We start from the raw sequence: 26,591 nt of genomic DNA on the forward strand, positions 1-26,591 counted from the left end.
ATCCATGTTTCCTTGATCAGTCCCCCTTGCTGCAACGAGAGGCAACAGGTAAGTCTCTTCCACCAGATTTAGTTATACAAACATTAAAATTTTAAGGAACACTAGACAGGTTAGTTAGTTGAGAGTAAAACACCATTACCTTAAGAAGGTACTGAGTCAACAAGCTTCCCTTGGTTGAACCAACCCTACCACCGTGTCCTGGTCCATTTATGAGAAGTTCAGGCTTATGTGACTTGATAGGATCCTTCAGTATCTTCTCCCGTTGACGCTTACGGCTGGGTTGGCCTCTAAATAATGGTAGTGCATGAGGATTGTGAATAACAAGTGGTGCCTCAAAATTATCTACAGATTTCTTCCTGGGTGCACGTGCAACACAAACAAGAGCTCCTCTCTCACCAAGTGTCGGATCATATAGTACATGAGTCCCTCCTTGGCTTTTGTCTCCTTATGTTGCAAATATCTTTAACAAACGAAATTATAGAAATGTCTCATATTATTGTTATCAGTTAATACTTTTTGATCATGCAAGCAAGAGAATGTGTGCTTAGGATAATGCACAAAGATAAGAGAGTATGATTTACCTGATTGAATCTTGGGTGCCAAGCACATTGCACAACACTGCAAGATGGAGATATCCCAACTCTTTGAACAAGTTCAAGTTTTGAAGAATCATAAAAGCACACCAAACCTCTAGTGGTACTCTTCTTCTCAATGGATGTTCCAGTTAGAAAGAGTTGCTCATCACGACTAAATGCAATATTTGGTTGGGTATAGTTTTTTGGGAGATCATCAAACACCTTAAGAGGGGCTTTAATTTGGCGTAAATCCCTAACCTGACGTATAAATCATAATTTATAACAATATCAAGATTCTGAAATGATTTATTTGGTTTTGGGGTTCGGGGAAGAGGGAATTTCCTTATTTATCTGGCAACTCTGTGCAAAATGCCTCGAGTAAATCCCAAAACCTGACATATAATTCATAATGATTTATCATTAGTTATTTTGATCAATTAAGTACCAATTAGGGATAGCAAAAAGTTCGTATTCGATAGGTTTTTGTCCAATTCAATTTGATTAGTTCATTTTTTTTATGAAATTTAAGTTTCGAGTTGGATTTTAAAAAGTTTGATCGGATTAAGTTTGGGTTTAGATAAATGTTGTCCCATCCCAAGATGTTGCGGAAGACGGCTATCGGATAGAGCAAAATCGCAACTGATAATTTGAGAAAATAAAAATGAAGATAAAAGAGACAAAAAAATTACGTGGAAAACCCCTAAATAATACAGGGTAAAAACCACGGGCAACGGTAGAAGAATTTTACTATGAGAAAATAGGAATTACAACTTCTCTCGATCGACCAAGGAGAAAACAATGATAATTCTCTCTTGATAAAAAGGAGAAAACAACTCTCAAGAAAATCTCTAAATTCTCTCTAGTATTGGAAGAAAGCTAGAATGCTTTGGGATGATTTTGAAGTTAAATGAGCTAGGGTATTTATAGTTGAAGTTTTAAGGACTAATTTATAAATACCCTAAATTAGAATGGCTAAAAATGAGATTTTACCATTGCTGAAAAATCAACAATAGCTGATGCCCCTTTTTTTTCAAGCAGCACCGAAAGTTGCATTTATTATGCACACTTTCGGTACATAGTCAACAATCTCCCACTTGAAGATTTGATTGGAACAATCATATCTTCACACCATTCTTTCTACCTTGTACCATCATGTTGCTTACGTCTCTGACAGGTCACAAGAGGATCGACACTAAGTAAATTTATCAGTGTTGATTGTCTTCGTCATGAAATCTGCTATGTTGTCTTTGATATGGATCTTCTGCATATCTACCGTCCCTTCTTCCACCTTTTCATGAATAAAATGGTACTGAACTCGTATGTGCTTTGTCATTGAATGAAATGTTGGATTCCTTGCTAGATGCAAGGCGCTTTGACTGTCACAAAACAGAGAAACATGCTCTTGATTATGCCCAAGCTCCTCCAATAGCATCTTCAACCAAATTGCTTCTTTACTGGCTTGTGTAGCTGCTACATATTCTGCCTCTGTTGTGGACGTAGCCACAACTGACTGCAATTTTGAAACCCAGCTTACAGCTCCACCAGCAATTTTGAACACATATCCTGTAGTAGATTTGCTTTTATCTAAATCCCCTGCATAGTCAGAATCTACATAACCATTGATTAGTAAGTTTGATCCTCCGTAACATAATGCAAGATTTGAAGTCCCTTTGATGTATCTAAGGATCCCCTTTACTGTATTCCAATGCTCTTTGCCTGGATTCGCCATGTACCGACTAACCATTCCCACTACTTGTGCAATGTCTGGTCTTGTGCATATTATAACGAACATTAAACTTCCCACTGCTGATACATACGGTACTCGAGACATCTCCATCCTCTCTTCTTCACTGCTAGGACTCATACTGGAGGATAATTTGAAGTTAATAGGAAGAGGGGTAGAAATTGACTTACAATCTTGCATGCTGAATTGTGACAAGATCTTCTTCAAGTAATTCTTTTGTGAAAGCCAAATCTTCCTATTACTTCTGTCTCGGTGAATTTGCATCCATAGAATCTTGTTTGCTGATCCCAAGTCCTTCATTTCAAATTCCCTAGCCAGTTGTGCATTCAATTCGTCAATATGATCTTTGTTGGGTCCTGCAACCAACATGTCATCCACATACAACAACAATATAACAAAATCGTTATCACCAGACCTCTTGAAATAAGCACAAGGGTCTGCATTAAGTCTGTTGTATCCAAGACACATAATGAAGGAATCAAATCTCTTATACCAACACCTCGGCGCCTGCTTTAGACCGTACAGAGATTTGTTCAACCTGCAAACCAAGTTCTTCTTTTCTTTTTCTTCAAATCCTTCAGGCTGGAGCATGTAAATCTCTTCTTCAAGATTTCCATGAAGAAAAGCTGTTTTAACATCTAGCTGCTCTAGATGTAATTTCAATGTAGCACACATTGCCAAAACTACTCGAACTGTTGTTAGTCGAACCACAAGAGAAAATATTTCATTAAAATCAATACATTCTTTTTTAGCATATCCTTTGACCACCAGTCTTGCACGATACCTCTCAACTTGATCGTCACCATTTCGCTTGATTTTGAAGACCCATTTGTTTCTAATTGTCTCCCTTCCTTGTGGTAGTGGCACAAGTCCCATGTATTATTTTTATGAAGGGCTTCAATTTCCTCTTGCATCACCATCATCCATAGTGAAGCATCTGAGTTGTTTATTGCCTCCTGGTATGTTGATGGCTCACCGTCCTCTGTTAAAAGGCAGTATGCAATATTGCCTTCTATAACATAATCTAAGTGCCGATTAAGACGTCTTCTCACACGATCTGATTGACGAGTTGTTGGTGCTTCAGAACTTTATGGTTCTTGTTCATCATGTGATGGTTCTTCTTCAGAAGAATCTCCTTCTTCAACCTCATTTTCCACATGTATATGTGTAGTCTCTGATTTTTTCAGTGCTATCATCTTCTTCTTTTCTTTGTAGTTTATCTTCTACAAAGATAACATCCCTGCTAATGATTACTTTGCGGGCAGTGGGATCCCACAAGCGATACCTCTTTACTCCATCAGCATACCCTAAGAATTTTCATTTCCTGGATTTTGGATCCAACTTTGAAATTTCTTGGGCGTTGTACATCACGTACACAATACTTCCAAATACATAGAGGTTTGATTAATCAGTTGGTTTACCAGTCCATATCTCCATTGGTGTCTTCAGATCTATTGCAGTTGATGGAGCTCGATTCACCAAATAACAGGCGGTATTGACTGCTTCTGCCAGAATGATTTTTCTAGGCATGCATTCCTCAACATTGCTCTTGTTCTTTCTAACAAGGTTCTGTTCATCCGCTCTGTCACTCTATTTTGTTGAGGAGTGTTCGCCACTGTGAACTGTCTTTTGATGCCTTCTTTCCTGCAAAAGTCATCAAATTCATCGCTTGTGTATTCTCCTCCATTATCTGTTCTAAAACACTTGATCTTATTTCCAAAATCAAGTTTCACCCGCGCCTTGAAGTTTTTGAAAGTTGAAAATAAATCTGACTTCTTCTTAATAGGGTACACCCAACATCTCCTGGAGTAGTCATCAATAAATGAGAGAAAGTATTTTGCTCCGCCTAGGGATGTAACTGGTGCTTGCCATACATCAGAGTGAACCAATTCTAGAACACTTTTGGCTCTAGAATTTGACGTGTTGAATTTCAACCGGTGTTGCTTACTTGTTATGCAATGCTCACATAAAGGAAGTGTTACCTTTGTTAAGCCTGGAAGTAGCTTTTGCTCCACAAGGATTTTCATTCCTTGTTCCGACATGTGTCCAAGTTTCTAATGCCACAACATTGCAGAATCTGAACTACATGAGGCAACAGAGGCTTCTGCTTCTAGAAAAGTCTCACCCTTCAGCATGTACAAGTTAGCAGCTATCTTTTCGCCTTTCAGCACCACAAGCGCTCCACGGAACACCTTCATGATTCCTTTCCGTGTTTCAATCTTGCTTGCATTATTATCCAACAATCCGTAGGATAATAAATTTTTCTTCAAGTCTTTCACGTGCCGCACATCTCGAACAACTTTAATTGTTCCATCATACATATTCAATTTGATGGTTCCCACGCCAACGATCTCTAAGGCATGATCATTGCAACTATACACATATCCTCCTGAGACAGGTTCATAATGATGGAACCATTCTCTTCTTGAGGTCATGTGATATGTTGCTCCCGAATCAATGAGCCATATATCTGCATATCTCTTTCTACCTTCCACGGTGGTTGAAGCTTCACAACATAGAGCATCTCCATATTCTGAAGTGTTTGCGGTATTGCCTTGTGGATTGGAGTTTTTATTTAGACTCCAACAATCCTTCTTCAAGTGACCCTTCTTTCCACAGTTGTAGCACTTTAAATTCTTCTTGCTTCTCGACTTTGATCTACCATGTTTGTGACTGCTGCTTTGGCCACGTTCTGTTGATCTCCCTCGCATCGTTGTCAACGCTTCTGCTTGTTGCAGATTTACTTGTCTGTCTTCCTTGTTCTTGCGTCGATTTTCTTCTTGGAGAACAGCAGCTGCAACGTCATCGAAGACTAGACTGATGACATTACTGTTTGTCAAGTTGATGATGAGTTGATCATACGAATCAGATAGACTTTGAAGTAGAAGTTCAGCACGTTCTTGTTCTCATATTGTACATCTTAAGGATGTAAGCTGAGAAAATAACGTGTTCAGTGTGTTTAATTGCTCCGTCACTGAAGTAGATTCTGACATACGGAGAGTGTACAATTTCCTCTTAAGTAAAATTTTATTGTGCAGCGATGTAGCCTCGTACAATTTGGTGAGATGATCACATATCTCCTTAGCTTTCTTCTTTTCCTTGATGCTTGACAATACTTCATCTGCTAATGCTAGATGAAAGTTTGCCATAGCATTCCCGTCCATTTCGATCCATTTGTTGTCATCTGTGAAATCCATCGGCCTTTCACTGATAGCTGCTAGACAACCGTCTTTCCTTAGAATGGCCTTCATCTTCAATTTCCACAATGAGAAATTTCTCCTATTGAATTTTTCAATATCAAATTTCGTTGTCATAGCTTCTTTTACAGATAGCTCCCACTATTTTACTATCGTGAATAGTCCTCTGGAACCTTCAAAGAATGAGTAATAACTTCTTACTTTCTTATGTTGGAGGATCCACCTTTTGGTGGCAACCACAAAGACAATAAACATATATTACACACTCTAATATGGCTCTGATATCAATTGTTGCAGAAGACGGCTATCGGATAGAGCAAAATCGCAACTGATAATTTGATAAAATAAAAATGAAGATAAAAGAGACACAAAATTTATGTGGAAAACCCCTAAATAATATAGGGTAAAAACCACGGGCAACGGTAGAAGAATTTCACTATGAGAAAATAGGAATTACAACTTCTCTCGATCGACCAAGGAGAAAACACTGATAATTCTCTCTTGATAAAAAGGAGAAAACAACTCTCAAGAAAATCTCTAAATTCTCTCTAGTATTGGAAGAAAGCTAGAATGCTTTGGGATGATTTTGAAGCTAAATGAGCTAGGGTATTTATAGTTGAAGTTTTAAGGACTAATTTATAAATACCCTAAATTAGAATGGCTAAAAATGAAATTTTACCATTGCTGAAAAATCAACAATAGTTGTTGCCCCTTTTTTTTCAAGCAGCACCGAAAGTTGCATTTATTATGCACACTTTCGGTGCATAGTCAACACAAGATAATTATGAAAATATCATTATTGCTTCATTTTTTAAAAAAAGGGAGTTTAATTAGGTTTCATTGGGAAATTATACATAATTTGGGTTTTTGCTCCAATATGAGAAATAAAATAAACGAAAAGAGTGTAGTTTAAGCCACTCTAATGGAACATTTAACTTTTCTTGCTGTTGAGGCAAACTGGAGAATAAACAAAAGAGTCGATACCCAATCAAAGAAGCCAAAAAACACACAATGTCGAGAACCAACAGCAGTGCCACGGAAATCGGCTCGAGTTTCAATCACATCAACATAGACGGAACCAATTCTGGTGCCATAATGTTCATTCGTCGTGGCATGTCAGACAAGCCGGAAGGCTGTTGCTGCATCAACATTTATACCAACGACAACGCTCAAGGCAGTAACGGTTCTGTCTTGGCGGGAAGTAAAATAAAAATGAAGAATCCCGGGGTGCATCTCTATTTCGGAGATCTTGAATTTGGCGGAGGATATTCCATTCCTCCCAGATCTTCTACCAGAAGAACAGTCGGTGCCCCATTAGATTTTGGTAGCATCTTTTTGTTCGTATTTGTTCCGGTTCTTTTAACTATGTTGCTTTCTTCTACGATGCTCCAATGATATTTTCAAGGACGGGCTAAGTGTTGGAACGGTCGTCTCTCCCTTAGGTAAAAATTATTTAATATATATATATATATATAAAATAAAAATAAAGAGAGAAACTGCACCTTTTCACCTTTATTAAATAAAAATAAAAAGGATAAAAGAAAATCAAGTATCAACCCACATGTTAGCATGTGAGAGTTTAATTTTTTATTTTATTTTTAATATTTATAATATAAAGAAAAGAAGTTATAGTGGGTGGATCATGATCGATGATGTGCAGCATCTCTTCACTTCAGTTCTTTATCATTTTTCTTTTATTTTCTTTACTAATTGTTGAATGAACAGAACATTCCTTTTCTTTAATACTGCAATTGGGAGTTTCTTTTCTTTCTAAAGAAATAAATTTACTGAGAAGTCAATTGATTAATTTAATGAAATGAAATGAAATACTAATTTTTTAAAATATGTTAAAAATTTTAACTCTTAAATTATAAATAAAATAAATTAATTAATTAATTAATTTCTACCGTATTTAATATAAATTAATCAATTAAAGAATAAAGACAAATCTATCCACATGCACACCCTTTCTCTCTGTTAAATCTATTTTCATCATAAAACAATAATTATATAATAATGTATAGAAAAAAGAAAGGATGATGAACACTGTTAATAATGAGTATTATTAAATTAATTTATAAAATGTTAAACAATAAAGTAATAAATGTATAATTATAAATTAGTTAAAAATTTAAATGTAATTTAATTAAAATATAATATTTATAAAACATTGGTTTTTAGGGTAAACTATACCATTAACCACTTAATTATTTACCCCTTTTACTATAACCACCGATTTTTCAAGTTTGTCAATCGAGTCGCCTACTATTTAAATCATATCAATCAAGCGACCTACCGGTAAATATTAACGGAATAGATGACATGACAATTAATAATTTTTTTATAATTATACATTTAGTCCTCATTACTTACACATTCTATTAATTTGGTCATAACTTTTATTTAATTCAATAAATTTAATCTTCAATCTGATGGTGACATGTGTCACTATGTAATTGATTTTTTTAATATTTTTATTTAATAGATTTTCCATCCAATAAAATTGTGTCACGTGTCACCTATTGAATGAATGAAAAATAAATTAAATCAATAATTGTTGCTGGTGGGATTTGAAACTGGGAAACAAGCAGGAAAACTAAGCATCTTATCCACTAAGTTAGACTGCAAAATTTGTCTAATATACATAACATAATATATATATATATATATATATATATATATATATATATATATATATTTAATAGTAATAAATGACCTTATAAGAACTCAAACATGAAATAATTGAATAGTATGAAAATATAAAATATATATAAACAAATATTATAATTGATTAATAAATGAATATGTTTTATTTATATCTTAAATCACATTTAATGCAAAAAAATTAAAATAAAAGTGAATTTAGTATGTTATAATTGAAATGTATCATTTTACATATTTTAAATTAATAAATTGTCTTCATTATTCTAATTTTATTAAACTAAAATGTAGCATATCTTATATTTTAAAATATTATAATGTCGATCAGATTCTAATCTTATTTAACAACTCTATATTAAAATAGACTAATTCAATAAAATCAAGTTTCCCCAAAAATTTCTTCATATATAATGAATAAATAATAAAATATAAAATTCTTACTCTAACCGGGATATAAACAAGTCAATACATAAGTTAAAATGCTTACTACGATAAGCCTTCAACTATCAGGAAAATTCTAATTCAACGAAACTCTTCGTTATATTTCAATTATAATATATTAAAATTATTTTTATTTAATTTAAAATATAAATAAAATACATTCACATATTAATCGGTTATAATATATATATATATATATATATATATATATAAATATTATCATATTATTCAATTATTCCATGTTGAAGTTCTTATTAGGTCATTTTCCCTTTTTTATTGTCATTATCTATATATATTATGTCGTGATAGATTTGTTATTTGAATGGTGCAGTTCAATGGTTGGGGCATTTGTTCTGTCTCCTCACTTCTAGGGTTCCTTGTTTTATTCCAATGGTATAGGGTCCAAACCCTAAACTCATTATCTATATATGTATCATATCATATCTTATATTTAAAAATATTATAACGTCGATCGAATTCTAATCTTATTTAACAACTCTATATTAAAATTAGATCAATTCAATAAAATCAAGTACCCCTAAAATTTTCTTCAAATATATAATGCATAAATAATAAAATATAAAACTCATTATCTATATATGTATCATATCATATCTTATATTTTAAAATATTATAACGTCGATCGAATTCTAATCTTATTTAACAACTCTATATTAAAATTAGATCAATTCAATAAAATCAAGTACCCCTAAAATTTTCTTCAAATATATAATGCATAAATAATAAAATATAAAACTCTTACTCTAACCGAGATATAAACACGTCAATGCATAAGTTAAAATGCTTACTACAATAATCCCTCAATTATCATAAAAATTCTAATTCAACTAAGCTCTTCTTTATATTTCAATCATAATATATTAAAATTATTTTTATTTTTTTTTATTTTTCATTAAAAATAATTTAAAATATAAATAAAATATATTCACATATTAATCATTTATAATATTTGTGTATATATATATATATCATATTATCGTATTATTCAATTATTCCATGTTAGAGTTCTTATTAGGTCATTTTATTTTTTTATTGTCATTATCTATATATATTATGTCGTGATAGATTTGTCATTTGAATGGTGCATCCTAATGGTTGGGACATTTGCTTTGTCTCCTCACTTCTAGGGTTCAAACCTCACCAGCAGCGGTTATTGATTCAATTTATTTTCTATTCATTCAATTGGTGACACCCGACACCATTTGATTGGATGAAAATTTTATTAAATTAATAAAAATATAAAAAAAATCTAATCACATAGTGACTCATGTCATCATCTGATTGAGGATTAAATTTATTGAATTAAATAAAAGTTAAGACCAAATTAATAGAACGTGTAAGTAACGAAGACTAAATGTGTAATTATACAAATTTTCTTAATTGCCACATCATCTCTTTCGTTTATATTTAACGGCAGGTGACTTGATTGACAATATTGAAATAGTTAGGTGACCTGATTGACAAATTTAAAAAAACAGTAGTTAAACTAAAAGGGGTCAATAGTTAGGTGGTCAATAGTATAGTTTATCTTAAAAACTAATGTTTTATAAATATTGTATTTTTTTATGAAATAAATATTGTATTTTAATTAAATTACATTTAGGTTTGTAATTAATTTGTAATTATACGTTTAATAATTTATAACTTAACGTTTTATCAATTAATTTAATGATACTCATCATTAACGGTGCTCATCCACACTCGACGAGCGTTGTAGAATTTTTCGAAAATAAAACATATTTTACTAACTAATTAATATTTTAATTAAATTAAATTATGTAATCATTCGGTTAATATTATTGCAAGCTTTAAATTGAACTAATCATTTTTATTCATTAATATCTATCAAGTTTAATAATAATAGTTTTGATTAATCAAAATGAAAATAATAAATAACTTTACATCTTTAAAATTTGTCTCTCTCTTCTTAGTCCCTAAATTTAGTTGGCATATAACGTGGAAAGATTCTATCCAATTCAATCATAACAAATAACTAAAGTCCCACTCACATAGAATTAATTTATGAATAATTATTGAATACATGAAAAAAATAATTTTTGAAGTACCATTAAGACCATGATAAATGCATTTAAATACATTTTTCATTATCTTAATGGTGCTTGTAAAGAATCTTTATTAATTATATATTAAATAATCAAATAAATACAAAAGAATTTCATTTTTATGTCTCTAAAATGATAAATGAGGGTTTACAATTATGGGTAAAATATAGATTCCATTACTCAATTTTTCCTCGATCTTATTTTAATTAGTAAAGTCTAAAAAATTCAATTTACTCATTGAATTTTCAATTCGCTCACTCAAGCGTTATATTAGACATAAATGATTGATATGATAATAACTTGAGTTGATTGCTTTTCTTTACATGGCATTCAAGTGTTATCCACATCCTTAACACATTTTTTTAAATTTTGTTTTATTTCATCTTCTTCCTTTAAAGATGAAAGTTTTTACACTTTAATCCTTATATCGCATCAGGACTAAAATCCTTTGGTATTTTTTCTAACCACTCAAGACACTGACGAACTCGTCTCATCGTCTTCTATAATTCTATTAATTTAGATTTTTTTCAAAATCATATAAAAACTCGTAAAACTCACCTAAAACCTACAACTTATAAAACCCTAAACCACTTTGATCTACAATTTTGATCATGTGTTCAGTGTAGAATCAAGATATACAACTTGTTTCGATCTTCTTCACCTCCCCACTGCAGAAATTTGTAAGATAATGTTCAATCACCAGAAATCAAAAGGAATCTAAAATTAAAAGTTTAACGAGTATATTGAAAATTTTTAAATTTTAGTAGCTAAAATAGGAGTGAGAATAAAGTTAAATGATAAAAAATTTATATTTCATCCTATAATTGTTTAGTGTTTTTCTCTCTCTGTAATTTGGGTTTATCAGTGCCTAATCACACAAAGAGTGAAGTATATCAACTGTTCTTTTAATTTTCTTGTCATACTTACAAGTTACCATTTCTTTACAAAAATGATTTGGACCACATGCAGCCTTTTCATTTTCTTTTTGTATTTCTACTCAAAATTATCATTTACCCACACAATAAAATCCTACATTCTTGTCATACTTACAAGTTACCCGTTCTTTTAATTTTGTAACTAAAAGAAGAGGGACCAAATTTCTAAACTCTGAATAGTTCATGGTCTTGGAGTATAATTAATCCTTTGTTAAAAAAAGACGAAGAAGGAAGAAACGTATTCTTTTCCGTGTTTAATGTCAGGGAAACTTCCAATAAAGTCCAAAAGCTTGCTCGTCATTACTTCGATTAACAGCTGTTCCAGAACCCAAGATCTCACGAGCTCTCCAATAATTAAACTAATCACTCATTTCTTTAATATTTTATATACCAAAACTTATACATTAACCAGTCTTCTTCCCCATCACTTGATCATCGAAGTTCAGAAACACAAATGTAATTGTAACATGCCACTTTGCTCAACTTGTCCCTGCTAATAGTTCTTCATTGTGGAAGATGGTCCACTGAGATGCCAGTCAAGAAGATCAATATGAAACTGGGAACCCACTTCTTCTTCTTCTTCTTCTTGTGCTACTGCATTGGTTCTTGTTCTTTCGGTCTTGCTGAAAAACCCAGCTCGAATGATGAAGTTTCGGCTTTGTTGTCGATAAAGGCCGGTCTTGTCGATCCTTTGAATAGCCTCCATGATTGGAAGTTTCCGGGAAAAGCTCACTGTAACTGGACTGGAATATGGTGCAACTCTGATGGGGCAGTTGAAAAGCTTGATCTGTCCTACATGAATCTCAGCGGACGAGTTTCGGACGATATTGGACAGCTGAAACACCTTAGTTCTCTCAACTTGTGCTGCAACGAACTGTCGTCGGCCTTACCGGAAACTGTAACGGATCTCACGTCACTCAGGAGCATTGACGTGAGCCAGAATTCATTCAATGGGAGCTTTGCTGTGTGTTTTGGAAGAGTTTCGGGGCTAACGTTGCTGAATGCTTCGAGCAATAGTTTCACAGGTGTGCTCCCTGAGGATCTTGGCAATGTAACTTCATTGGAGACTCTAGACCTGAGAGGAAATTTCTTCCAGGGTTCAGTCCCGAAGTCTTTCAAGGACTTGCAGAAGTTGAAGTTTCTTGGCCTTTCAGGGAATAATCTTACAGGCCAGATACCGGGGGAACTCGGGCAGCTTTCATCACTGGAGACTATAATTATGGGGTACAATGAATTCGAAGGCGGTATTCCGGTCGAGTTCGGTAACCTTTCTAGTCTAAAGTACCTTGATCTGGCTGTTGGCAATCTTAATGGAGAGATTCCAGCTGAACTAGGGAGACTCAAGCTACTGGAAACAGTTTTCTTGTATCAGAACAGTTTTGAAGGAAAGATTCATCCGTCGATCAGCAACATCAGTTCGTTGCAGGTGCTGGATTTGTCTGATAACGAGTTATCTGGAGAAATCCCTGCTGAGATCTCCGAGCTTAAGAACTTACAGCTCTTGAACTTAATGTGCAATCGGTTATCAGGTTCGGTTCCTGCTGGAATTGGAGGTTTGACACAATTGCAGGTGCTTGAGTTGTGGAACAATTCCTTGTCAGGATCACTTCCAATCGATCTTGGCAAGAATTCACCGTTGCTGTGGTTGGACGTATCGTCGAACTCGTTCTCTGGTGAAATCCCAGAAACCTTGTGCAATGGAGGCAATCTCAGCAAACTCATTCTATTCAACAATGCTTTCTCAGGTCCGGTGCCGGTCAGCTTATCGAACTGTTCGTCGCTTGTTCGTGTTCGAATCCAGAATAATCTTCTATCCGGGACAATTCCGGTAGGATTCGGTAAACTTTGGAGGCTTCAGAGGTTAGAATTGGCAAACAACAGCCTCACCGGAAGAATCCCGGACGATATAACTTCATCTACATCACTTTCTTTTATTGATCTTTCTAGTAATGACCTTCAATCTTCTCTTCCGTCTACCATTCTTTCTATCCCGAGCCTGCAAACATTCATTGCCGCCAACAATTACTTGGATGGTGAAATCCCAGATCAGTTTCAGGATTGGCCTTCACTATCTGTTCTTGATCTGGCAACAAACCATTTCACAGGAAGTATTCCTGCTAGCATCGCTTCGTGTGAGAAATTAGTCACTTTGAATCTGAGGAGTAACCGATTGACCGGAGAAATTCCGGAATCAATTGCGATGATGGCCACTTTGGCTGTTGTTGATCTGTCTAACAACTCTCTATCAGGTGGGATACCTAACAATTTCGGAACCTCTCCAGCTTTAGAAATGTTCAATGTTTCATATAACAGACTAGAGGGACAGGTTCCTGCAAATGGTGTGCTACGAACAATCAATCCAGATGACCTCATCGGCAATGCCGGTCTCTGCGGTGGTGTTCTCCCTCCATGTAACTTGTATTCAGAAACTTCGTCAAGGCAAAGAAGCTTGCGAGCAAAGCATATTGTTTCCCAGTGGCTCATCGGGATTTCTTTGGTTCTAGCAGCTGGAATCTTACTCATCGGTGGGCGATTGCTCTATAAAAAGTGGTACTCACATGGTGGTTGCTTCAAAGAAACGTTTGAAGCAAGAAAGGGAGAATGGCCATGGAGATTAATGGCATTCCAAATTGTTGGTTTCACAGCTGCTGACATCGTAGACTGTATCAAAGAAACAAATGTGGTCGGGATGGGAGCCACCGGGGTCGTATACAAGGCTGAAATTCCACAGTCAAATGCAGTTGTAGCAGTTAAAAAGTTGTGGAGGTCGGGAGCTGATGTTGAATCTGGGAAGGGTGGGGATTTCGTCGGAGAGGTGAATCTCCTAGGGAAACTTAGGCATCGAAACATAGTTCGGTTATTAGGATTCCTTCATAATGATACTAGCATGATGATGGTGTATGAGTACATGCAAAACGGTAGCTTAGCAGATGCCTTGAATGGCAAGCAAGCCGGTCGGTTGCTGGTAGATTGGGTTTCGAGGTATAACGTAGCACTTGGAGTTGCACAAGGGCTTGCTTATCTCCACCATGATTGTCATCCGCCTGTTATACATCGAGACATCAAGTCGAACAACATACTGCTCGATGCAAATCTCGAGGCAAGAATCGCTGATTTCGGTTTGGCTAGGATGATGGTCAGAAAGAATGAAACAGTCTCGATGGTTGCAGGGTCTTACGGCTACATAGCTCCTGGTAAGTCGGCAGTTTTAACATCTCATTTCCATGGATTTGACGACAATCCTAATTTATTTCTTAATGCTCATGTAACAGAGTATGGTTACACCTTGAAGGTCGATGAAAAGATCGACATTTACAGCTTCGGGGTGGTTTTACTCGAACTTTTAACTGGGAAGCGGCCTTTAGATCCTGAGTTCGGAGAATCTGCCAACATTGTTGAATGGATTAGAAGAAAGGTTGGAGACAACAAAGCTTTAGAAGAGGCATTAGATCCTAATTTAGGGAACTGTAAGAACATCCAAGTGGAGATGCTCTTAGTCGTTAGGATAGCACTACTCTGCACTGCCAAGCACCCCAAGGACAGACCATCCATGCGGGACGTGATTACGATGCTCGGTGAAGCAAAGCCGAGGAGGAAAAGTGATAGCAGCAGCAATGGCGGAAATGCATCGACCAAAGAGATGCCGGTGTTTAGCACATCACCGGTGTTGACGAAAACGGGTAAAGAAAATGAAAGAACACGAGAATTTTACGAGGTTCGGCAATGTGCTTACGTCCTCGGTGCCTAGGCGGCGCTAGAATTTTATTCAATGATATTTTAGGTCTAGGTTACATCTCTATTTATAATAGAAAACCCTGGTACATAATTATAAAATTAACCCTGTACCGTACCGCGGGGCCTGCGCCCCCGCACCCTCAAGCTACATAATTCGTAACCCCACAACGAGACTTTCTTTGTAAGGACAGTTGATGTTCGCTTCGTTCACTCCGCTCCATCTCCTGTCCTCTTTACTGGTATATTTATGAGTCATACCTAACAACCGGTAAATGGTCTGCTCTAGGAACAGAATAACAGTTCACTTTCCATAACTAAATTCTATTTTGTATGTAGCATTGTATTTGTTAAATGCTTGTAATCACTGGTTCATATATGTTAATTCTCATTGTACCTCAGATGCTTTTCTTGACAAAATGAAAATTTTGAACATGGCTGCAAAAAGGCAACCGACTGGAGAAAGATTCCAAGACAAAAAAAAAAGAAAAATAGAAAGGTCCAAAACTAATAAACTCTTCAAATTGTCCAGTTGCTTGCATTATTGCAACGATGCAGAGCATGATTAGCTGTCCTGTCCGAGGGCAGAATGTTCCAAACAGAACGTTTCTCGTCACGTGGCAATGAAACCGAGTATAAAGACCTTAAAAACTCCACCTGGCTAACGTTGTAACAAACGTGGTAATTGCACCAAATAATACCTGGCACACCTAGATGGTAACAGGTTAAATTTTAGTTAATCTAATCTTATCTGAAAAGTATATTTTTTTTCTATTTGAATTTGATTTGACTTAAATTTAAGTGTTTAAAGAGGTTTCATCCGTAGGACAAAAAATTATATTTAATCTGATTCAATATATATAATTTTATATTTATTTGATAAAATAAAAATCTAAATAAAAAAATTTTATAGAAAAATATTATATTAATTTCAAATTAAAATTAAGTCGAAATTTTCTCTTCTAAATCAAAATCTGATCCGATCTTAATATTTATAATATTTGATCTAATTTAAACTTAATTTTTTTTCTGACAAATAACTCTTAAATGAAATCAAATTAAAAATTAATAAATCTGAATTAAATTACCTTCTCCAAACGTCGAGTTGATTTTTTATCCTTTATAAAGATCAAATCAAAGATACCTCCCCCACACAAATGATATAATAAATCAATTCAAATCTCAATATTTATAAGTTAACTAGAAATATAAATATCAGAGAAGATATTTTAGTTGCTCACCGACTCTCTTCAATTTGTTCACAGAATTTGACATCCCAAAGCACCGCCACAAAAGGCACCATCATCAGCAGAAAAGACAGCAGAGAAAAGAAGAGGGGGGAAATGATGCTAAGAAGTTCTTCAACTCCCCTTCTTGGATCACTCATATCTTCCATAGCTGCTGATAGTCCTAACAGCAACAGTCACTACTATGAAACAGGCAGCCCTTTCAGACACCACCCATCAAGCTCCTTTCATGGCCGCACTCACCACAACAGGCTCTCATTTCATCCCTCTCCAGGCTCACTGCACCTCTCTACAGCAGTTTATTGTGGCTCTTCCCCTATATCTCCTTCCGTTGTTGATCAGTTTTCTGATTTTGAACTCAAAGGCTTTCGCCGAGCTCAATCCGAAGGGAACTTGGAAGGACTTGTCCATTCAGCTTACGATGGCAGTGGGGAATTCTATCATCGGAACCAACCCAAGAAGCTTTCTGCAAGAAACAATTGCTTTATGTTGGAAACCATCCCTTCCTTTTCGATTTATAATTCAGGGGCGAGGTGCGAGGAAGAAGACGAGAGTGATTTCGAAGAAGAAGAAGAAAAAGAAAAAGAGGAATTTCAGTTAAAAGAAAATGAAGAAATGGTAATTGCTGCTGTCAAGGGTAGTAGCCATGGATTCAACTCAATCAGTTTGGACAATCTGTTGTTGAATGAGCAGGTTAAAGTTATCGATGAAAAAGGATTGGTGGGTCAAGAAATGTTTCTTCCTACAGGGATACAGACAGCCACGGATGGCGGTAACAGAAGCGGTATCAGTGGTGGATATGGTAACAGAAGCGGTGGGTTTAACTCAGCAGGCTCTAACGGAGATGGTGAAGTCGAGGAGTACTACAAGAGAATGGTGGAGGAAAATCCAGGGAACCCTTTGTTTTTGGAGAACTATGCTCAGTTTCTGTACCAGGTCAGTGTTCCATGATCAGTTTACACCTTTTCGTTTACTTTCTTTTCGAGACGACAATCACCGAGCATCTTTCAACAGTCAAAGAGAGACCTAGAAGGAGCAGAAGAGTATTACGGTCGAGCCATTTTAGCAGATCCAAAAGACGGTGGAACTCTGTCACAATATGCCAAGTTAGTGTGGGAGCTACATGGTGATGAAGAAAGAGCTTCAAGCTACTTCGAACGAGCAGTTCAAGCCTCACCACAAGACAGGTAATCATAATTTGCTTTCACCCTTCATTGTCATTTTCCTTGATTTGTAGACTGGGGGGTAAAAACTTTGAATTCTTCTGTTGTTACAGCCATGTTCATGCAGCTTATGCTACTTTCCTATGGGAAACTGAGGAGGGCGGAAATGAATGTGCAGCGCCTGGCGATCTTGATGCCATTCCCTCACGAATTCATCAGGGAACCTTGGCAAGAGCTTAAGCAACCTGCAAATGTACAATAAGGAATAATTGTTTGAATATATGAATTTCAGGAAACAACGAATCTGTTCATGATACCGATATTTGATTTTAATCCATTCATAATCACAAAATCAACCATGATCACGTGTAAATATTTTAAGACATTAAATTTTATAAGTAAATAGTAAATCTAACTTGAATATAAGTAATATTTGTTCGTAAGATTATTAATCATTTAATTCTTAAATATTTTTACATAAAATTAACTTGGTTCAAACATAAAATTAAATACAACTTGGTTCAATTTTATAATTAAATGATATAATTAATAAAATTAAAAGATAAGTATTCAGATTGATTTTTTTCTATAATTAATGGTCACATGTGTAATTTATCTTATTTTTTAAAATAAGGCTAATCGAGAAAAGATTATAATGCTAGTTGCAGAGTCCCCCGTGGCTATTGGCCTTTTAGCAGCTGAAAGACCATGTCTCTAATCATACGAGCATCGAGTCACAATTACGCCTACGTGCAGCCAAGCGGATAGTTTCCCACTAGCCTATCACAACCCTCCACGTCGACAATCATGTGAACCCCACAGCTAAAGCCATCCATTGTTGATGCTTGTTGAGGACCATGTTCCACTCATCACCAGAGAGGTGACCTAACACGCGCCACGAAAAGCTCGTCAGCTAAATCACTGTTTCTCTTTTATTAGCTGCAGAGTCAGAAAAGGATCACAAAGAAGACGCAAAAAAACGTAATCCGATGGTTTAACGCCGGTGACGGATTTCTTAAAAAAAAAACCCCGCCTATTATCTATAATATTTCCTCCACAGTTCTTTCTTGTTTGGATTCGATTCTTTTCGGTGGGTTTTCAATCCTGTGAAGTTTCCATCAAGTTTTTAGGTTAGAATCGCTGTACCCATTTGCTTCGTTTTGCTTAATTTCGCCTTTCCGGAGAATATCTGAAATTTATTGTTTTCTATTCAATTAAGTTTCTGTTAAATTTTCATACGTTTTCAATTGGTGGGCTTTTGACCAAAACAAGAATTGCTTTTAAAACGAAGGGCTGACAGATTAAGTTATGGTCATGTCGAGATATGAATTGCAGGGTGGGCATCATTTCGTTCTACGCTATGTTTGGGTTAACTGAACTCATTTGTTAGGAATTTCAGAACAGGCATCCATTTAAGCACATTGTTATTTGTTTAACATATCTGTAAGAAAGCATGCGAGCATGTTTGCTTATCTTTGCATCTTAATATTTTAGCAGTATTTCCTCGGTGTTTTCTGGGGTTGCTCATTACTGTTTTTCTTATCCATGTCAATATTATTAATTTATTTATTGGATGATGTTTATTGAAGCCAAAAGGTATGACCTTTCCTTTTGGGCATTTTCAACCAAGAACAGGGATGCTTTCTGTTGCTTTCATTTGTTTGTCTGTAACAGTATGAACTGAGCTAGTTAAGATCATATTGGTTGACCAAATAATTGACGTCTTCAATTTTCTATTTAAGGACAATTATGGAGGCACGGCCTGCTTTATCCATTCAGAGATCAGGTGCAAGAAACCTGGGGGTGTCTGAAGGACCGTCATCATCTTTACCAGCCATTTCAACACCTTTGGATGATACATATCGGAAGTTACCCGGCACTCAGCAAGTTTCTGCAAAAAGAGAACTGATGGGAAGCCCTCTGGTTCGTGCAACTCGTTCTTCCAACAATTGTGGGGTTGTTGGTCATATATTCTCATCATCCTCAGGATTTTCGAGTGATCTTCATTACTCATCTTCATTGCGTCATGAGAAGCATTCAAGAAATGCTCCTTTCATTTCTCAGGCATCACCTAGTGCTGCAGCTTTGTTGTTAACTCAATCTTCTAACCAAAAGCTGCCTCAATCTACGATGTCAAGTCATTACTACAAAGAAAATAGTGATTCTTGGTGTACAGATCCGGGTTTCCCTGATTTTCCTATAAGCACCACTGTCCAAAGTTGTCAAGTAGAAAGCACTAATTGTAGTGATATCATGACATCTGAGGACTTGTGCAAAAGTAATGATTGGCAGGAATGGGCAGACCTTATCACTGAGGATGATGCGTTGGCCTCCAATTGGAATGAGCTCCTCGTTGACAATGTTATGGATATGGAACCAAAGGTGTGGAATTTTTTTCATATCATGGAAGTTTATACTTAACCACGTTAACTTAAACTTATTGACATAGTTTATCATTGTTTCATGTTGTTTGACATGGCATATCAGGTGGCAAAACCATACACAACCATATCTGAACAGAAACATCAGCAGCTTCCTTCTCCATCTGTAGCAAGTCGTGGTGTTGTAAACTCCTCTTCATCAGCAAATAACGCCCCAGCAAAGCCACGAATGCGATGGACACCAGAACTTCATGAAGCCTTTGTTGAGGCTGTCAACCAACTAGGAGGCAGCGAAAGTGCGTACCTTTTGGCTCTCGTGAAATTGCTTGCAAAAAATTGCTAGGCGTTTGTTTCAATCTGTCTGGTATTTTTCAAATTTCAGGAGCTACTCCAAAGGGTGTTCTGAAGCTTATGAAGGTTGAAGGCTTGACTATTTATCATGTTAAAAGTCATTTGCAGGTACATACGCCTCTCTTATAGTTATTAAAGAATCTACGTATGTATGGATGCTCAAAAGCCCTGGTTACGTTTTTCCTTTAACTGCAGAAATATAGGACTGCCAGATACAGACCAGAGTCATCAGAAGGTATACGTCAAGCTCCCTTTAAGCTTCCTTTCCTATCTGTGTTACTTCTCTTCATGCGTTCATCTACAGTCAGTTTTGCTTTATTAGATTTTTCTTGGAAGGGCGGTTTATTCCTTGCTACTTGTTTCGATATTTTCTCTGCGGTTTATTCCTTGCTACTTGTTTCGATATTTTCTCTTAGTGGTTTGTGTTGGGGTTGAGGAGGATTGTTCAGTACTATATATTCCATCATGTCTTTATCCATGATCTTTTTAATGCATTTGGTTTAATTGGTTCCAGAATCTTTAGCGCTGTCCAGTGAAAATTTATGATGCATGCTATCATGCACTCAATAATCCTGTCCTCCCATACTGATACAGTAGATATCATAGCAATGTATTTCAGTGGGTGCAATGTTGACACTTGAGAGGTGTATTGTCCTTGTCCTCTCAAATGAAGTGGAGATAATTTTTCCTTCATTTGGTTAAACTGGAATCTTTTAGCTGTCCTTGTGATTTTCCTCCTTACATTCATTCAAAATTTTCCCTTAATTTATTCCACGAAAGTGTTTATCTTTGTGGTTGGCATGGATACTTTTTTTAGTGACTGGCTTTTGGATCATGACAGATTTAAATGATTTATATTATGCATATTGGGGTTGTCACTGTATATCTGACTTATGACTCGTTTGCAGGATCCTTGGAGAAAAAATCGACTTCTACGGAAGATTTATCATCTCTGGATTTGAAAGCGTAAGTGGTTCCTACTGATTTTGTTATATAATGGTATAATACTGTATTGTATTTTTTTTATCCGACTTAGAGAACTGCATCATTGACATATTGTCTGAGTACTTGCTTCACGCTTTTTGGGCTTTCATAAATTCCTAGTAGCTTACTCGTGGGAGATCTTTTGACCTTTGTTCTTATGAACGAGTGATGAGTGGGACGTTGCCATTCCTAGTAAGGAAATCTCACCTTTTAAGAACATGGTTAGTGGCACAAGGTTAGGGTCTTCCAAAATTTGCAGGAATGCTACTAATCGGAAATAATAATGCTTCAATTCTTGCAAATCATCCGATAAACTCAACTTCCGGAGAACACTGTCTGAAACCATGAAAGGGATGGTTGATGGATCCCATTAGTTCATAAAATTTTACGGAGCTGCAATTCTTACAGTCTTGTTCCTATTTTGTTGTTGCATTGTGCAAAGATTTGATTATAGTCAATTCCTAATGGAATCCATAAGGAGCAATATACCTAACGTTCAAGGTCTAATAAAGCTTCATTGTATTAATTTGTTTAATTTAATTCATCGTCTTAAACGCATTTTCTTTTTTAATTTTGAACTGGAGCAGGGGTATGGGGATCACTGAAGCTTTGCAACTACAGATGGAAGTCCAGAAGCGGCTGCATGAACAACTTGAGGTATGAATTTGGGGGCATAAAAGCAAATACTTGATGCTCAAGCAAATTTATCTAAATAAATTTATCTTTTAATTTCTGGTGTGCTCTCATTCAGATCCATCGTATCTTTCCTTTCCCTGCAGATACAAAGAAATTTGCAGCTGCAAATAGAAAAACAAGGACGGTACCTCCAAATGATGCTCGAGAAGCAAAAGTCGGGTTTAGACAAGCTGAAGGCATCACCTTCTAATCCAGAGAATCCACCCACTCCTTCAGATGCTACCAAAGAGACGCCTGCAAAAGGTGAACCGGAAGCCTCCCAGACAAATCATGTAAGTTCTGGAACTGACACTGTTAATGTCAAGATCATGTTGGTGAGAAGTTCATCAGAAGTGGGTGGACAGCAAGAGGCACCTAAAACTGCTGACCTCGAGAAAGCTGAAGCCGATGTTTCCGAGTCGAGTTCACCACCCTCGAAGCGTTCAAGAATCAAAGAATAAGTTATGATGGGTTTGAACTGACAACAATTATTTCGTTGATGATTGCATTAGTAGGATAGACCAGGCTGGCATAAATGATAGAGCTTTTTAAGTTTTTAGGTCCATTCTTTTTATAATGTTCTTGTGGACAATTTCATTTGTAGGGTAAACCGTGTTGTGTAGGTGTCGTGAGCATAATTCGATATTGCCCTCTTTGAATACAATCTGATACCAGTCGCTCCGATATAAATATGTAAAGTTACGGTTCAAATCCGAAGAACTGCTACTTAGGGTGACAAATCTTTAAAGGAATACTTTTTTTAATTAATAATAGGAGGAAGAATAGATTAATAAACGAACAAAAGAAAATTCAAAATTTTAAAATATTGATGCCAAATAATAATAATAATAACCGATAATTCAGGCCAAAAAAATAAAACAGTGCTAGAAACAGATACAATGTTATGAAGATGACAAAATAGAATTTCATAGGCAATTAACAAAACAGTGCTAGAAACAACATAAAATTTTAACAAAACAAGAAGTTCACGGGCAATTAACAAAACAGTGCTAGAAACAAGATAAAACGTTCTGAAGATAACAATAGCAACACACCTATGGAAGATCAATTGGTCGTTTGCTATCACAGGTCTCTCTGGCCTCAATCATGTCGGGACCAGTGGCGGATGCACTAAGCCCCCATAGAGGTCAAGTGCATCTTATTATTTTGGAAATATGATTAAATTTAACTTAATTTGTTAAGAAAAAAAATTTATAATTTTTTTACATCCATTATTTAAAAAAAAAATTAAAATTTTAGACTCAATTCTTAAATTTCTGGATCCGCGGTATTGATTAACAAGAACATAACTTGTTCAGCGAATGACAGGTCCTTGTTTGGACCTATATTTTGAAGCATCTGCCCCCACCATTTCCGACATAAATCTCCAGACCTATTCTCGAGAAGATTGTCCCAGTCAACATCTTCCATGCAGCAAGCATCCAAGCTAGAAAGAGCATCTATCATCCGATAGTCGTCGACATCTGATCATAAGCCGTCAGCCACCATAGGAGAAGTTTACCTCCTATACCATTGATCGCAACAGGAAACAAAGGGCCTGGTTTCCATCTTGTCGCTAATCGCAGTCCAACAGATATTGTCTCTCAACATTCCGTGCTTGGATATCCTGTCCTGTTTAGCTTTCATAGATAAATCCAAGTTCACCAAGTCAAAAAAGTTCTGGAACTCCTCTTGAGACCATCGGCCTTTATTCACGTTGGCCAGTCTTATTCTACACCATGTATCTTTTACATGATGCCTATGCTTGCCGAGTGAATCGGCCAATTTCCTTTAACAATCTTTTACAGATATTGTCTCCAATTTCTTCCATGTTTTTCAAAAAATTCTTTGACAATCTCCAACTCTTCAGGAGTCCATGGATGCTTCTCATCCCTTTCAAAAAGAACATGAGCTCGATTGTACACACTATTAAGCGGCCTCCAGGGAATGGCGGCTTGAATTTCCTTCCAACAGTTTCTCACTTCGGGGTGAGCTCCACAGTTCATAACCATATTTATACCTTCCTCACCTAAGCCACGAGACTCGATGTATTCGGCAACTGCATTCATAAGAAGCTCATCTTCTTCTTTCGAGAATCGCTTACGATACACTAAACCGTCTTTGCGGTCCTTTTTGCATTATCTGAAGGGAAAACCTCAACCTGATCACCTTCATGACGTCCACCCTCAGAATCATTCATCACAGATTTCGATTTCTTCTTCTTCTTGTGTCTATCACCATCTTTTGTATGACCACCGAAATCTAGCAATTCTCAACTTTCTGTCTCATTGCCTGCTGAATTCTCTTTACTAGCACCGTTTTCATCCGCAACAGAACCATTCACCTTCTCCAGCTTTTGTTTCTTCTTCTTCTCTCCCTTCACGTATCCCTTTTCTTCTCCATGCACAATCTTATTGACGTCTTCAGGACAAAACAACGACGATGGAGCGATCCACCTGTTGGGTCTTGACCGTAATTGCATGCTTAGTTTGATTATGTAGGCGGTGTTGCACTCGGACCACGGAGGTGGCCGGAATCGACCATTTTAGCGGCAAAAGTTTGGTTTTCGACGCGACTTTGAGTCGTTCTCCACTGCAAACGGCGACGTTTCTCAACAAGGTGGCAGTAGAGTTTCGTTTGCATGTCATCTGTGAACACGACGATGGTGGCGGTGACAGCCACGGCAGCCGAACGGCGGTGGATTGAAGGTAGCGATGATGGGTGAAAGGTAAAAAGTTTGGTTTGGTGTTTCACGCGGGAAAGACTAAAGCCTAATATATTTTGAATATATAAGATATTTCTGCAATCGTCGGTTCAGCTGGGGAATAAATTTAACTGTCTGAAGACGTGGGTTCAAATCCTCAGAAGCGCATGTTTTAATTTCTTGCTTTTATCCTTTTTTTTACTAATCAAAGAATAATGGGTAAATTCAAGGATAAGTCCCCGAATATTTCTTCAGTTATATTCAGTGTAATATTTTTATATAAAGTGCTAAATTGTCCTCAAATTTCATTAAGGAAATATCATTATTAACCCAAAAAAATTGGGGTGTGACAGATTTTTATACAATTTTAGCCTAAACATTATAAAAAAATAATATTTTATTATTATATCACATCATCAATGTAATAGAAGTTAACGTCTCACTAATTAATTTGTAATTAATCATTGATGTAAGTGATCAAATATAACAATTGAAAGTTGAGTTACTAAAACCAAAGGAAAATTAAACAAAAGTAACCATCACTATAATTTGTCCAATGTTTTAGAAGATAATAATATAATGTACGATAGGATTTGATAATCGGGATATTACACTACAAATATTAGCTCTAAACAAAGTTAATTGTACATTACATCCTCAAATTATGATCTTCCTTCTAAATTGATCTCTAAACTTTTGTATATTATCATTTCATCCTCAAACTATGACTCATATTCTAAATTGGTCCCAAAACTTTTTAACACTCCAAATTCATCCCTAAACTATAACACACATTCTAAATCGGTCCCCATATTTTTTAACATTCCAATAACATCCTCTAAAATCATTCAAAAGTTTAAGAGTGAATTTATAATGTTCAAAAGTTTAAGGACCAAATTAAAATGAGAGATATAGTTTTAGGATGAAATTAAAATGATTAAATATTTGAACATTCAAATAAAATTAAACAAGTTTGGTTAAATCTAATCAACCGCTTGTTTTTTTTATAAATCTGGGGTATATATAAAGTAGTATCAGTTCAAAAATAACTCTCATCTATTTGACATTAAACGCTTACAACTCTAGCATTTATAATGTTTGAATCCGGTACATCAAGAAATAATAATAATTCCTTTATTGAATAATTATTGAAGTCACTCTCTTCGTACGATCAACCGCTTGATTATCCATTCAAATTAGGGGACTATATTTTGCAGTGATGCCAGGGTAGGGCTCCCTATATAATCAACCACTTTGTTATTCATGTGTCATTTACTTTTAGAACCTATATATTTCCAAATTTTATGTGAATTGGATGCCTTTTTTTGCATTTTTTTTATATTTAATGTCATTTATTTTTAGAACCTATATATTTCCAATTTTTATGTGAATTCAATGCTTGGTTTTTGGGCATAGTGTGGGGGTACCTGACACATGCACCTAAATGCATATATTAAAGATTACTTAAAAGAATTGAAGTTTAAAGAATTATAAAATAATTATAAAATTATAAAATTATAAAATAATCATTAATTTTATTAAATTATTATAAAATATCATTTAATTAATTTATTTTTTATATTTGTTGTAATACCATGGTAATTATTTTGTAAAAATTAAAGATTTTGAGAATTATTTTATATTTTTTTAAATTTTGATACTCAAATGATAAAGTTAATTTTGTAAGGAACGTTAGAGTTGGAGCGAGCACTCGACA

The 26,591-nt window shown here is 35.5% G+C and overlaps 3 protein-coding genes and 1 pseudogene across 3 annotated transcripts; 3 read left to right on the forward strand and 1 right to left on the reverse strand.

Annotated features, from left to right (window-relative positions):
- The first annotated feature begins 11,902 nt into the window (after window positions 1–11,902).
- Window positions 11,903–15,770, forward strand: LOC120165377 (MDIS1-interacting receptor like kinase 1-like). Its single transcript, XM_039174914.1, has 3 exons — window positions 11,903–14,831; window positions 14,910–15,297; window positions 15,637–15,770. Exons 1-3 carry the CDS (start codon window positions 12,167–12,169, stop codon window positions 15,656–15,658), a joined length of 3,075 nt encoding a protein of 1,024 aa, XP_039030845.1. The 5' UTR covers window positions 11,903–12,166; the 3' UTR covers window positions 15,659–15,770.
- Window positions 15,771–16,619: 849 nt separating this feature from the next.
- LOC120165402 lies at window positions 16,620–18,051 on the forward strand. The gene is made up of 3 exons (XM_039174933.1): window positions 16,620–17,552; window positions 17,631–17,803; window positions 17,893–18,051. The coding sequence occupies exons 1-3, from the start codon at window positions 16,713–16,715 to the stop codon at window positions 18,017–18,019; spliced, it is 1,140 nt and encodes a 379-aa protein (XP_039030864.1). The 5' UTR covers window positions 16,620–16,712; the 3' UTR covers window positions 18,020–18,051.
- A 1,357-nt stretch (window positions 18,052–19,408) lies between these two features.
- LOC120165395 (protein PHOSPHATE STARVATION RESPONSE 1-like) lies at window positions 19,409–22,801 on the forward strand. The gene is made up of 7 exons (XM_039174928.1): window positions 19,409–20,161; window positions 20,267–20,456; window positions 20,543–20,619; window positions 20,707–20,746; window positions 21,420–21,477; window positions 22,083–22,152; window positions 22,275–22,801. The coding sequence occupies exons 1-7, from the start codon at window positions 19,529–19,531 to the stop codon at window positions 22,629–22,631; spliced, it is 1,425 nt and encodes a 474-aa protein (XP_039030859.1). The 5' UTR covers window positions 19,409–19,528; the 3' UTR covers window positions 22,632–22,801.
- A 638-nt stretch (window positions 22,802–23,439) lies between these two features.
- On the reverse strand, window positions 23,440–24,652 carry LOC120163669 (annotated as a pseudogene).
- Window positions 24,653–26,591: the final 1,939 nt, after the last annotated feature.

This window comes from Hibiscus syriacus, unplaced genomic scaffold (genome assembly GCF_006381635.1).
Source record: "Hibiscus syriacus cultivar Baekdansim isolate YM2019G1 unplaced genomic scaffold, ASM638163v2 tig00002919_pilon, whole genome shotgun sequence".
NCBI lineage: Eukaryota > Viridiplantae > Streptophyta > Magnoliopsida > Malvales > Malvaceae > Hibiscus > Hibiscus syriacus.

What these genes read in the sequence shown, in the direction of transcription:
- LOC120165377 (XM_039174914.1), top strand. Translation starts at nt 12,167, where the DNA reads ATGCCAGTCAAGAAGATCAATATGAAACTGGGAACCCACTTCTTCTTC. An exon ending in TTACGGCTACATAGCTCCTG is followed by an intron (nt 14,832 to 14,909) that starts GTAAGTCGGCAG and finishes CTCATGTAACAG; the next exon opens with AGTATGGTTACACCTTGAAG. An exon ending in ATGCCGGTGTTTAGCACATC is followed by an intron (nt 15,298 to 15,636) that starts ACCGGTGTTGAC and finishes TCATACCTAACA; the next exon opens with ACCGGTAAATGGTCTGCTCT.
- LOC120165402 (XM_039174933.1), top strand. Translation starts at nt 16,713, where the DNA reads ATGATGCTAAGAAGTTCTTCAACTCCCCTTCTTGGATCACTCATATCT. An exon ending in ATGCTCAGTTTCTGTACCAG is followed by an intron (nt 17,553 to 17,630) that starts GTCAGTGTTCCA and finishes ATCTTTCAACAG; the next exon opens with TCAAAGAGAGACCTAGAAGG. An exon ending in CAAGCCTCACCACAAGACAG is followed by an intron (nt 17,804 to 17,892) that starts GTAATCATAATT and finishes CTGTTGTTACAG; the next exon opens with CCATGTTCATGCAGCTTATG.
- LOC120165395 (XM_039174928.1), top strand. Translation starts at nt 19,529, where the DNA reads ATGGAGGCACGGCCTGCTTTATCCATTCAGAGATCAGGTGCAAGAAAC. An exon ending in TTATGGATATGGAACCAAAG is followed by an intron (nt 20,162 to 20,266) that starts GTGTGGAATTTT and finishes ATGGCATATCAG; the next exon opens with GTGGCAAAACCATACACAAC. An exon ending in CAGACCAGAGTCATCAGAAG is followed by an intron (nt 20,747 to 21,419) that starts GTATACGTCAAG and finishes ACTCGTTTGCAG; the next exon opens with GATCCTTGGAGAAAAAATCG.